This window comes from Leopardus geoffroyi, chromosome E3 (genome assembly GCF_018350155.1).
Source record: "Leopardus geoffroyi isolate Oge1 chromosome E3, O.geoffroyi_Oge1_pat1.0, whole genome shotgun sequence".
Taxonomy (NCBI): Eukaryota; Metazoa; Chordata; class Mammalia; order Carnivora; family Felidae; genus Leopardus; species Leopardus geoffroyi.
Window position 1 is genome coordinate 18,253,115 of NC_059340.1, and position 13,213 is coordinate 18,266,327.

The window sequence follows — 13,213 nt, forward strand, 5'->3', positions numbered from 1 at the left end:
TGTTGTGTATTTTACCGTAACAAAACCAAATGTTTGGGGGGGAAAAGCAACCAAAAAGAGGGAAAGAAACAGGAAAACAAAACATTGTAAGTATTACTAATATGCTAGGCACTTCCAAAAACATTAACACAATTTTCACAAACATACCACAGATAATAGACCTTATAATCAGTACTTTCAAGGGCAAGCAAACTTAGGGTTAGAGATTAATAATTAGCTTGCCCAAAAATCACACAGCTAGAAAACAATGAAACTGAGGGAATAGTGCTGAGATTACAGGGAGGTAAGGATGCAAAAGATCGGACGGCAGCCTAAAGAAAAAGATGCAGGACTGGAATAGGGCCAATTATCTTGGGAGCAACTACTTACCTGGAGAGGATGGACATCAGTGGCCCTTAGCACCAGAGAGGCGGTGCTGAAGCAGATTCCTGGGGTGATGAAGGGGGAGGTAACAGGTCGAGGGTCAAACAGGTTTGGATGATTGCAGACTTTTCGCAGCTGCATCAAAATGTTGATGACACTCATGAAATGGCCTGTGGCTAGTGTCTCCTTAGTTCTGGGAGAGAGGAAAAAAATACATGGAGCACCCTGACAGTCACATCTGTTCTAACACAGCATCACAGGGCCCACCCTCTGTCCTCCCTTACGTGGTCTGTGCCATGAAGTCATCATAGAGACATCGTTGGCGCTTGGAGAGCCGGCAGCGGATAACATGCTCATATTTTTTAGGCATCTGCTTCTCAACATCCACCTTAACTCGGCGCAGCAAAAAAGGCCGCAAAACCTAAAAGCAAATAAGCAGGTGGCTGACAGGAGAAAAATGGACACGGAGCCCCAACCTAGCCCCTCTAGCTGGGTCTTGGCCTGATGACCAGCAGAGCACTGGCTTAACCCTTCAGTAAACACTCATGAAGCATGCCAGGAACCAATCACACAAAGATGAGTCAAAAGTAAGCCCTCTTCCCAGGACTTTACTACCTGTTGAAGGAGATATGCATAAAGATGATGATGACGACACTAACCTTAAAAAAATTATTACAAAAACAATGAGGGCAGAGCAACTAACTCTGCAAGAAGGATGGCTCAAATTACACTTCAAGGAGTAACTATAAATCTGCAGTATTATGAAAGTATATCCAGGAGAGAAGCTGAAAACAAAAATTGTGGCAGTGACTACACCATAGAAAACAAAAGGCAAATCTGAAAATCCCAAGAGGTAAAACCGGAGAGGACATTGTCTTTATGTGTATTTATTCTTTTTTTAAAAAATTTTTTTAATGTTCATTTATTTATTTTCAAAAAAGGGAGTGTGGAGAAGGTACAGAGAGAGGGAGAGAGAGAGAGAGAGAGAGAGAGAATCCCAAGCAGGCTCTGCATCACCAGCATGAAGCCCGATGTGGGGCTCAAACCCATGAACCACAAGACCATGACCTGAGCCAAAGTCGGACACCCAACCAACTGAGCCACCAGGAGCCCCAGGACATAGTCTTTAAATTGCCATGGAAGAAATGAAAAACAGGAATAAAATGAAGGAAAGAGATATAACTAAAAACAACCTTTTGGTTTCTAGTTTAATTTACGAAAATGATGGTATGATTGAACAACATGGAGTAGATATAGTAGGTTATAAGACTTGAGTTGTTTGACTTAGAACAGAATGAGTTCAAGAGAAACTTTCAATTAAAGAAATCAAATCAAATTTAAATACAAGTTGAGGGGCGCCTGGGTGGCGCAGTCGGTTAAGCGTCCGACTTCAGCCAGGTCACGATCTCGCGGTCCGTGAGTTCGAGCCCCGTGTCGGGCTCTGGGCTGATGGCTCAGAGCCTGGAGCCTGTTTCCGATTCTGTGTCTCCCTCTCTCTCTGCCCCTCCCCCGTTCATGCTCTGTCTCTCTCTGTCCCAAAAATAAATAAACGTTAAAAAAAAAAAATTTTTTTTTTAAAAATAATAAAATAAATAAATAAATACAAGTTGACTGGTATAGAGAGTCACGAGAATAAGAATACACGGAGGATCTTTAGGCCTTAAGATATGTCAATTGGGAAAAAAATAAAAATAAGAATATTGAGATGTTATTGAGACAATATTGAGAATATTAAAAGCTGGACAAAGGAAGAGGAGCCAGAGAAAACAAAAGAAAAAAAGAAAACAAACAAAAACAAAGAAAAAAGAGATCCCGATGAAAGCTGAAGAAAGCCCAGCAAGGAAAAAATCTAAGCAATGACTGATCAGCAGTGTCATTATACTCAGAGAATAAAGACAGAAACGTCACCATTAGGAAAAAACAGGTAAAATGATGACTAAAATGAGGCCACTCAATTTGGCATTGGGTTAGTCACTTGACAACAGTGAATTTAGCCCAGCACTGACTTTCTCTCCATAAAGGTTTTCTACGTATTGCCCTTCGTTCATTATTCCCAATACCCCTGACAAACTGTTATAGGCCCTACCTTGTGGAGACGTTTGACTAGACCTTCATTGTACTCTTGGCTGCCCTCAATCATGCCAGTTAGGGGGTTAGAGAACCATTCTTTAAACTCGCGATGAGACTGGAAGACATGGGGCATCAAAAAGTGCATCAAAGACCACAGCTCCATGAGGCTGTTCTGCAAAGGAGTTCCTGTGAGGAGTAGGCGTCTCTGGCTGCAAAGAAACAGAGGAAATTAGAGGGAAAATGGTCAGCAAGGTCCCAACCTTCCATGCATCCCACCCTTCAGGTCAAGTCAACCCTCCCACAAACCCCCATTTCCATCTCTACCTGTTGAAGTTGAGCAATGACTGCCAACGCTGCGACTTGAAGTTCTTGATGTTCTGAGCCTCATCCAGAATGAGATAGCGCCAGTTCTTGCGGCGGAAGGCCTGGTGGTCCTGCAGCACCAGCTTGTAAGACGTGATACACACATGGAAGGCATTGGGCTTGGTCCAGCCCTAAGATATTAGGAGAAAGCACCAGATAGTGGGGTGAAAAGAAAAGAAAGGAGAAAGGGAAGATATGCTAAGGTCCTCAAGGAACATAAATCAGACTGAGAGAAAGACAAAGTCCCAGAAGCAGAAGGGAGCAACAGAAAGGGTGGGGGGAAAAGCTCCTCTGAGGAAAGGGCCTAAGAGTAAAAGAGCAATCATTCAGGGGGAAGTGATCACATGGAGGGGCAAACCTGCCGCTTGAGCTTCCTCTCCTTCTGGGCTCCATAATAAGTGAGGATTTTAAAGCTGGGGCACCACCGTTTCAGCTCCATCTCCCAGTTCAGCATCACACTGGTGGGGACAATGATCAAATGGGGACCCCAGTTACCTGTTTAGCAAAAGAATAAGAGATGTACAGCACGGTGACTATAGTTAATAATACTGGATCGCATATTTCAAAGTTGCTAAGAGGGTAAATCTTAAAGTTCTCATCACACACAAAAAAATTTTTGTTAACTACGTGTGGTGGTGGATGTTAACGAGACTTACTGTACTAATCACCTCACACTGCACACTAGTATCAAAAAATCATGTTGTATACCCAAAACATAATGTTGTATGTCAATTACACCTCCAGTTAAAAAAACAAAATAAACTTAGAAAGATTTTAAGCAGGAAAACAAAAAAAAAAAAAAAAAGAGAGAGAAATGGTAAGGAAACATAACTTTGGGAGTTTTTGGTTTTTTTTTTTAATGTTTACTTTACAAACAGAGACAGAGCATGAGCGGGGAGGAGCAGAGAGAGAGAGGGAGACACAGAATCCGAAGCAGGCTCCAGGCTCTGAGCTGTCAGCCTGACATGGTGCTCAAGCTCACAAGCCATGAGACCATAACCTGAGTCGAAGTCAGACGCTCAACCAACTAAGCCACCCAGGTGCCCCAAACTTTGGGGTTCTGTTCTGGTTCCTGAGGTATAACCCTGACCACTCTGTCCTGATGGTCCTTCCTAAGAATCCTAGCACTTAAGCTAACATCTTTATAGTTACAAACCAGAGTCAATGAAGCTACTAGGACAGCAGCAAAACAGTGAGTGTTTTACCATCCTGCAGCTAGGGTCACCATTAAACAAGCTTTGCAGGGAGCTGGCCAAGCAGCCCAAGACGAAAGGCCCTGCCTTGTTACCTTTTTCACAGGCCAAGTGGGCAAGTAGGGAGATAGTCTGGATTGTCTTGCCTAGCCCCATCTCATCAGCAAGAATACCATTAAGCTTCTTCTCATACATAGTAACCAGCCAGTCCAGCCCAATGTGTTGGTACTCTCGGAGCTGGCCCCGCAGGAGCAAGGGAATGGGGGTCTTCACCTGGTAGGAGGGAGAGAGGCATCAGGGTAGAAATGAGGTATCAGTCGCTGAGAAACAGCAAAGTCAAGATAAGAGAAAACAGAAGCTGGGGCCTGGGAATACCTGCGTAGTGGCCAAGGTATAACCCTTGGGCTGAAGACTTTCAGCTGCTGCAGCGATGTCAGTAATTTCCTTCTTAGGGCCTAGAGTAGTGGCAGGCCCTGGGGTGGGAGGCCCACTGCCCCCATCTGCCTCGCTCTGCTCTTCATCCCGGGCAAGCAAGTACTCCACCCCGAAGTCATCATCTTCTTCCTCTTCCTCATCTGCTTGGCTCTGTGATCGAGACTCCTCAGATTCCTCAGACTCAGATTCCTCTGATTCTGAACTCCCGCTTGTTTCTTCCTCTTCTGAATGCTCATCTTCCTCTTCCTCGCTCTGCTCCTCAGCAGATTCTAAAACACAAAACGAAGGCTAAGTGCTCACCATACCTACTCCTCCAGTGTCTCCCCTCCGATGTGCCCATGACCACACATCCACCTGATTGACTGCTACTATCCTCTTGAGGAACCTCTTCAGCTTCTGTAGCCCCCTCTGGTTCACAGTCAGAGCTGTTAGCCTCAACCTCATCTTCATCTTCCTCTTCACTACTCCCAGAGCCTGGGGCAGAGGCATCAGAAGCATAGGCTCCTGCATACTGCTGCAGCAGCTCCTCCATAGACAGCTCACCTGGAGAAGAAACGAAGGATAAGCTTTTGGGAACTTCAAGGGAAAGGGGGCAAAGGAGAAAGGGAGGTCTGAGTGGTGCCAGATCATTTTACCTAAGTTTCTAGAGACACTACTAGGCCCAGGTCTGAAGGGAGGTGAAAGAGTTTACTTTCAGCACCAGCTACTAAAGCCAAGCCCCACAGCCTGGGCTGGAACCATGGATGCTGCTGCCTCCCACTGTGAAAGATAATATCAAACTAAATCTCTCTTTGAGGTTCAAGTCAAATAAGCTTCTTACATTAATTCCACTAAGCTGTCCCATCACTTTGTTCAAACTTACATCACAACCAGTCCTCAAATTCTATTTATAATTATTTGTTGACATCTGTCTCTGTCATTAGACCTGGAGTTCCTCCAAGGGGGATAAAAAGTGTCTTATTCATCTCTTTATCCCTGGCACTCTGCACAGAGGAGACACCAAATGGATGTTCAGTAAACGTCTGCTGAATGTCACCTTCTCGAGCCAACTCGCTCAGTTCCATGGCATGATCCACCTCCCCTTCCAACTGCTCCTCAGCTGCTATAGTATCCTCTTCATCCTCCGCTAGGAAAGAGAATAAAGCAAAATCAATGGCAACAGAATCATAGAACACAATCCCAGTGGAAGACAAGAGAAAACATGAAATGGTAGGTCCAGACGATTCAAAGAGTAAAGGGCAACAGGACAAAGAGAACAAGCCTGACCTTCATCCTCATTGGCAGTAAACTCTTCGTCATCCTCATCTGGATGCCAGGGCTGTTTGTTGCGCTGTGTGACAGAGGGTGAGGGCTTCACCTGTATGGCAAAAGATAAAAAGGAAGAAGACCTAAGGTTAGAGCAGCAGGAGAAAGGTACAATGTTGAACATGATATCACAGAACAGTCTCTCTGTCCCACTGAGTGACAGCTGCCACTGGCACAGTCCCAGGGCAAAGATGCAATCAAGGGTTTTCTTTCAGCACCAGCTACCAAATCCTGGCCCCACTGCCTGGGGGAGGACCTGTGAAAGTGCTAGATAAGGCCCCCAACACCATCCCCATGCGCTCACACATATGGAGAAAGAGAGAGCTTAGGTCCAGAAAAGACTTCAAGATTATCATCCCAGGTCCAAACCTACAAACCAATAGGGAGTATTAGGACCATTTCACAGAAGTGGCAAGAACCAGAGTTATCTTTTCAAGACCGTGAGGCAATTAAAGAGTACAGTATACTCTTCCATTACAGCATTAGGAAATGCCCATCTCAAAATACAACTTGCCCCAAACCCAGGCTCTTCCATATCTATCCCCAAATGAGAGCCAATCGCCCTTAACCAGGGAGGACTCCTGAAAACAAATGATCTTACAGACCAGAACTCAGTCCTTGAACCTCTACCTCTGCTCCCACTCTGAGCCCTTCCTCTACCCATTCTCCCTATACCTTTAACACTTGAGAGGGCTCTTCTTCTTCACCACCTTCTTCAGGCCCATCTCGAGTGTCACTGTCACGAGATGAGGGGGTTCTCGAGGGGCTGGAAGGCCCTCCTAGCAGCTGAGGGGGAAGGGAACGGAGCAGCTCTTCCAATGGCAATTCTCCCTCACGTCGAAGCAGCTCAATCTCACGCCTCTGGGTCTCTGCATCATTGCCTTCCTGTTGTTCTTCAACCTCAATCGTCTCCTCATCATCCTCTTCCTCCTCCTCTTGGGGTTGGAAGTCCCCATCTATAGCAGGAGAACAAGGTCACAAAGTCCACGGGGCCCTGCAAGCCACAGGGTGGGTTTTCAGCTCTGGAAAGGGTACATGAGGAAGAGTAACAGAGCCAAAGAGGACACACACCTTCATCATCCAGCCTGGAAACCGGGGGTGGAGGACTAGAGGCAGCTGAGGAAGAGCCAAGGCAAGGGGAAGAGCCAGCTTTGCTGGATGCTAGTGGCTGGTTGAGGCTCTGAGACAAAAGGTCTGAGTACTTTTCAGTTTGCCCCACAATGAAGTCCAGGTGCAGGTCCAGAGCTTTTTTACGCTTTTCCTCCAACCGGGACTGTTGCTTGAATTGCACCACCTGCCACAGCATGAAATGGACGGTCACTAAAATATTCATGTATTCTTTTATCCAATATTTAGGGAAGCCTCCTCTATGCTAGGCCCTGAGCTGGCTTTCCAAGAAGAAGAGCTAAATGACCCTAAAGGTGCTTTTGACGAAATCACAAAGGGAGCACAAGAAAGAGAAGAACCAGTTTAACTTCAGGCAGCAGGGAAGATTTACAAGTGTATCTGGAGCTGAATCTTAAAGACTAAGTACGTGTTCCCTAAGTGGAAATGAAAAGAAAGGCATTGCTTGGCAGCAAAAAGACCATAGGTAAATTACCAGAAATGTACAAAACAAAAGAACAATTGAAGTGGAAAAGAGAACTTAAGGAGCTGGCAGGAGACAAAACTAAAATACAGAAAGAAACCTGGTAGTACTTGAGAAACAACAAACAATACATAAGAACAATTTGAGAACTTTGATGTAAATATTTAAGCAGGTAAACAGCAGAGGTTTAGAAAAAGCATGCTGAATGCCCTGCAAAGGACAGATGACCTAGAGGGATCAAAAAGTCCTATTAATATTCCCCAAAGGCAGGGCCATATTTTTCCGTCTTTCTTCTTGGCACTCAACACTAGAGACATCCAATACAAACCAGAAATGTCATTAGAGTTGCTTGAAATTAGAATATTCACTCTCAAGGAGAAGTTTCGACCATTCCTGCTACCATGCTACCCACCTAGGACACCTAAGGCATTTCCCTTTCCCAATCCCTGCTGCCGACCTTCTCCACATTGCTCCAGAACTGCCTGACGTCCTTGGCCATGGTGGAGGCGATTCGGCGTAGCTTGGCCTGCTCTTCCCTCCGAGCCCGCTCTTCTTTCTGCCGCTGCTCCTCGTGGTGCCGGATGACCATGCGCACAACCTGTGGGAATGAGGAACCAGAGTGAAAACTCCAAGGCCAGTCTCCTATCCCCTCCTCACGTCAAGAACAAAAACAAAAATCAAGTCCAAGACATTTGGGAAGTCAGAGCTTGCCTCTTGAGACTATGGACATTAATATGCACCCTACACTGTTCTGTTTGGTTGCCTTCCAACAAACCCACGTATAAAGGAAAAGGAAACCTAGAAAAAAAATATGGAAGGTAGGCTCAGTTGAGGACATACCTTACGGGCCACACCCCGTTTCCAACGACGCTCCTGAGCAAAGTCAGCAGAGAGCCATTGCATCTCCTCACATAGATAGTCCCAGTGGCCTTTGGGGCGGGGAGGCTCGGGCACTTTAGGCAGCCTCTTCAGTGACCAGAAACCCTCCTTCCGCAGCTCAGCAATCCGAGTCTCAATCTCAGCCTCCTAATGAGGAAGAGCTAGGTCAATCAAGTTACTGGACATAAAGTCCACCTCAAGAACATAGGTGAATTCCTGGGCACTGATTACGTACAGGCACTGTCTGAACTGAGTGTTTTATGTCTGTCTTAAGTCCACATACCAATACTACAAGGTAGGTATTACAATCTTCACAGGTGAATTAAAAAAAAAAAAATCAAAGAGATTAAGCAATTTATTTGAGATCACACAACCAGAAAGTGGTAAGAGCTGGGAATTCAAAATACATCTAATGACTCTAGACACCAGAATTCATATTCTTTCCATTATTTCACTCAATCTCCACACCCCATGAATATAGGAAAGACATGGGGCACCTGGGTGACTCCGTCGGTTAAGCGTCCAACTTCAGCCCAGGTCATGATCTCGTGGTTTGTGAATTCGAGCCCCCCATCAGGCTCTGTGCTGACAGCTGGGAATCTGAAGCCTGCTTCTGATTCTGTCTCCCTCTCTCTCTGCCCCGGCCCCGCTCACTCTCAAAAATAAAACTGAATGTTAAAAAAAAAAAAAAAATTGAGTATTGGAAAGACTTAGAAAAATTAAATCCATGGGGAGCCTCCAGAGAAGCAAGGAGTGTATGCTTCCTTACAGACTAGATAGAAAGGACCTTCATCACTGTAGAAATCTGCTTGCCCAAGAGTATGTTCATGCTTAGAAATAGGTTACAAAGCCCCACATACACAATCCTGTTTGTTTTTGAAAAATACTTCTATAACAATGTACACTTTTTTTGTGAAAATACTAAAAGACTAACAACAGTTTTTGTGATAAAAAAAAATTAACTTTCTAGAATGGTTAAATTTCATAAGCAAAACGATGAAAGCACTTGAAACTTTTTTTATTTAACAGAAGTGACTTAAAAAACTCAAGACAATTGCCTTTATTATGCTTGGCCTCTCCTGACAAAAACTAAATCAGAGGAAATTACAGCCAGAAACGAGACAGGGAACTAAATGGCCTGACAGTGAAGGAAACATTAAGAAAGACCTGGGTATTAGACCAACGGCTCTCAAATTTAAGCATGCATCAAAATCAGCTGGAGTGCTTTTTAAGTCAGATTGCTGGAGCCTACCCCTCAAGCTTTAAATGGATAGGTAGAAGAGAGGTACCAAGAAACTTGCATCTCTAATTTCCCAAGTGATGCTGATGCTGCTGGTTCAGAGACTACACTTATTGCTGGGTAAATAATAGGGGCTAGAGGACAGAAATGAGAAGCAGAAACCAGCAAATGTTCAGAGCTTTGTATTTGACATAGCACTTGTACGTGTATTTTCTCCTTTAACACAGACCTCGTAAGTCCATGAACTATTACATGATGTTTACTTTATAGAAAAGGAAATTAGGTTCAGATCAAACAACTTGCTCAAGATCATGTAAGTTAAGGCAAAGCCTATACTCTAAATCCACAAGGAAAGAAATGTAAAGGGCCCATGGGACAGAGGAGTTAAAGAAGGAAGACCCCAAACACTCTCATAGGCATTTCCAATACATACATGCTTGGCCTGCTCTGCAATCTCAGCATGGCTCTTCTCCCACTTTGGGCCTTTGTTAGCAAGGTCAGCAGCCTGGGGTAAGCTGAGTCCCTCCAAGGGCACTGTGGCACCATCTGGGGGTCCTGGAGGTCCATCCAGAGAGGAATCTTGAGCTATATGCTGGGGAGAGATGCCACCTGCCCCACTAGAGGCTGGGGAACTGGATGAGGCAGGGGACACAGGATTGCTGCCTGTCATGCCGTCCAACACCATCTAGAAAAACATAAATAAAATGAATGCTTAGCACTGTGCCAGAAGTTCTAAGCATATTATTTCATTCTATCTTCACAAGAAAAAACTACGGAGTAAATTATCAACCTCATTTTTATAAACACAAGTATTTGGGACGATCTTTTCATAAAATGTTAAAGATAACAGAGCCAAGTTCACAGATACTTGGCATGCGAGAGGAGTTAGAGCCTGACATTTACACAGTTCCCAAATTCAAGAATAATATTACAGCATATAACTTCAAACGCTAATGATCCTTTCAGAGCCTCAATGATTTCACTCACATAAACAACTCTCTATTCTTCCCTCATTTACACAGCAAGTATGGCAGATTCACCTATTAAAATAAATTTAAGTTATCACTATGTTCAAAAAGCAACAACAGGGGCTCCTGGGTGGCTCAGTTGGTTGAGCGTCCAACTTCAGCTCAGGTCATGATCTCGTATGAGTTCAAGCCCCACATCAGGCTTGCTGCTGTCCGCACAGAGCCCACTCTGGATCCTGTCTCTCTGTCTCTCTCTCTGCCCCTCTTCTGCTCACGCTCTCTCAAAAATGAATAAACATTTAGAAAACAAAAACGAATATCACCTAAACCTCTTTAGGTTCCTCATCAATCTTGGGAGTTTCCTTTACCAGGAAGGTGGAAAGAGAAGGAGAGAGGAGCTGGTAACTGTTCTCAAACACCCACCTATTACTTTGCAAGGTACTGCACAAACAATAATAAGTAGAGAACACGGTCTCACTTAAACGCTGATACCGAGGACACTCATAAAAATCACTCCAGCATATTAGCCTCACAGGGTGCCACTAAAATTCCTACCTCAGTTAAATGACAAACAACTGTACGTCACAAAATTTCCCAGGTACACAGAAAAATTGTAAGTATTAAATCCATACCCAACAAAAGCCACTCTATGCAAATCTAGGTATGTCTGCTCTCAAAATCCATGTTTCTTCTACTCCTGCACTTCCTTGGTATGAGAAAAGAACAAATACCACACACCATCCATAATGCTTACGTTGCTCCAACTTCTAAAAAATTATCTATTCTCAAAGCTCACAGTCTTAGGAGCATGTGGTTTCAACCTCCATATCCAACCTGGCCTAATTCAACCCTTTTCAGGTAACAAAGGGTTTCCAAACTCAGAAATCAACATTACACTAAATGTCAAATAGAACATATCTAACAGGCTTGATGGTCAAGCTGACCACCAAAAATTTTCCAAACACAGACAGTTAGGATCATGGAAATGTGGCTACAACTTGCCATATTTCTTCTGCATCCGAGCTAATAGTTTACAAAAGCAGAAGCAGAGAAGGAACCCTCCCCACTTTCAAACCTGTGTCTGCAGGACTGGGAGCTGAGGGTGAGCAGGGGAGGGGCTGCTCTGCATGGTCCCACTCCCAGGCTCCTCTTTGGATGCCTGAAGAATGACTGGGTCGTTATCACCACTGCTGCTGGCCGAGGGGCTGGCGTCCGGCTGCAGGGCATGCTGGGAGCTGGCCTCATTCTGGGCCACCGGCCACCGGGACCCGCCTTCCAGGGCCCGGGGCCCACTAGGGCGTCCCAGCCTCCGCTCAGGTCCACCGGCCTCTGGAGCACCTTAGGTAGGGTTAAAAGAGTAGAAATGGGTTTTAAAAAGATGAATAAATCCTTGGGAAAAAAAGGATGCCGGGGTGGTTCAGTTCTTTGAGTATCCAAATTTTTTTTTTTTTTTAAGTTTACTTATTTGTAGAGACAGAGAGAGAGAGAGCAAGAAGAAGAGAAGCAGAGACAGAAAGAGAGAATCCCAAGCAGGCTCTGTTCTATCGGCACAGAGCCCAAGATGGGGCTCAACCTCACCAACCATGAGATCATGACCTGAGCTGAAATCAAGAGTCCGATGCTTAACCAACTGAGCCACCCACGTGCCCTGAGTGTCCAACTCTTGATTACAGCTCAGGTCATGATCCCAGGGTTGTGGGATCAATCCCCACATCAAGCTCCACACTGAGCACGGAGACTGCTTGAGATTCTCTTTCTCCCTCTCCCTCTGCTCTCCCCCCAACTCACACGCACATGCAAGCGATTCTCCAAAAAAAACCCACAAAAAAACCCAAAAAAACCCACAATCACATTGAAGAATCTATAAACGAACAATGATTATGGTCTACATTTCTTGAGCATCCACTATGTGTCATACTTTCCTAAGCACTGACTTGATACGTTCCATAATCCTCACAACTATCTTGCGACCTAAACACTTCTCACACCTTAATAAATCTTTATTTAGTTCCTTCCATATACTGAGAATAGAAGCATACAGAAAAGATCCCTAACCTAATTGAGGCATTCTAACATTTTCCCTCTTTTATAATTTAGGAAGTCAGCACACAAAGAGACCCAAGTAACTTGCATAAGGTCACACAGTAATAAGCTAACAGAAAAACTTAAGCTGAGGTAGCCTGATGCCAAGACCAAGGAAAATGTGCTACTCTCCTTGGTAGGGCTAGGGTGATCAGGCCTTTCTCTATCCACACTCCCACTTTTGTTGCTGCACAAATATCATCAAACCAAAAATACTGACTTATAATTTCTCTCATCTCAAGTATCTCTCCTATTAGCATCAACACAAAAAATGGTGTATGAACCCTCACCTGTGTGAGCTGAGACCACACCCCCTGTGAAAGTCTGTACTTCCACGGTGCCGCCGTACTGAGGGAAATCACGCCTGAAACAAACAGGGAAGGAAAACAGAGTGAGAAACGAATCCACATTTACCAACAACATCCATCAAAACCTTCTTTACAGTAACTTTTGAAGCTTTTAAACATACCCGAATCGAAGGCTGAAAACAAGAGAATTAAACAGTACTAAGAAAGCCTCATGTTTCAGAAAAATAAAAGCAAAATCACGGTTTGCGAAAACAGAACTCCCTAGAGACATAAGATTCTGACTAGAGGAAGAGCACTGTAGTGAAGCAAAAAAAAAAAAAAAAAAAAAAAAAAAAAGTTTAAAAAGCTTAAGTGTAAAAGGCTACAACCACTGAATAAAAGAGTAAATAACAAAGCAAAACAAACAAAAAACCTGTCAC

General features: G+C 44.4%; 1 protein-coding gene and 1 non-coding gene across 5 annotated transcripts in view; both read right to left on the minus strand.

Annotated features, from left to right (window-relative positions):
* Positions 1–13,213, minus strand: part of LOC123588897 (Snf2 related CREBBP activator protein) — a 35,860-nt gene that overhangs the window by 21,413 nt on the left and 1,234 nt on the right. For all 4 annotated transcript variants that reach the window (XM_045460272.1, XM_045460274.1, XM_045460273.1 and 1 more), the window contains exons 2-18: positions 12,777–12,850; positions 11,480–11,742; positions 9,870–10,121; positions 8,158–8,343; positions 7,775–7,915; positions 6,801–7,023; positions 6,405–6,685; positions 5,691–5,781; positions 5,461–5,550; positions 4,779–4,967; positions 4,365–4,693; positions 4,085–4,262; positions 3,155–3,291; positions 2,758–2,927; positions 2,450–2,642; positions 648–784; positions 370–556 (exon numbers count right to left, since the gene is read on the minus strand). In XM_045460272.1, the coding sequence (XP_045316228.1) occupies positions 370–556; positions 648–784; positions 2,450–2,642; positions 2,758–2,927; positions 3,155–3,291; positions 4,085–4,262; positions 4,365–4,693; positions 4,779–4,967; positions 5,461–5,550; positions 5,691–5,781; positions 6,405–6,685; positions 6,801–7,023; positions 7,775–7,915; positions 8,158–8,343; positions 9,870–10,121; positions 11,480–11,533 (2,838 nt within the window). In that variant the 5' untranslated portion in view covers positions 11,534–11,742; positions 12,777–12,850. The remainder of the gene's footprint in view (positions 1–369; positions 557–647; positions 785–2,449; positions 2,643–2,757; positions 2,928–3,154; positions 3,292–4,084; positions 4,263–4,364; positions 4,694–4,778; positions 4,968–5,460; positions 5,551–5,690; positions 5,782–6,404; positions 6,686–6,800; positions 7,024–7,774; positions 7,916–8,157; positions 8,344–9,869; positions 10,122–11,479; positions 11,743–12,776; positions 12,851–13,213) is intronic.
* LOC123589856 lies at positions 5,872–6,000 on the minus strand. Its single transcript, XR_006708500.1, has one exon. It is a non-coding gene; the product is annotated as a small nucleolar RNA SNORA30/SNORA37 family (small nucleolar RNA).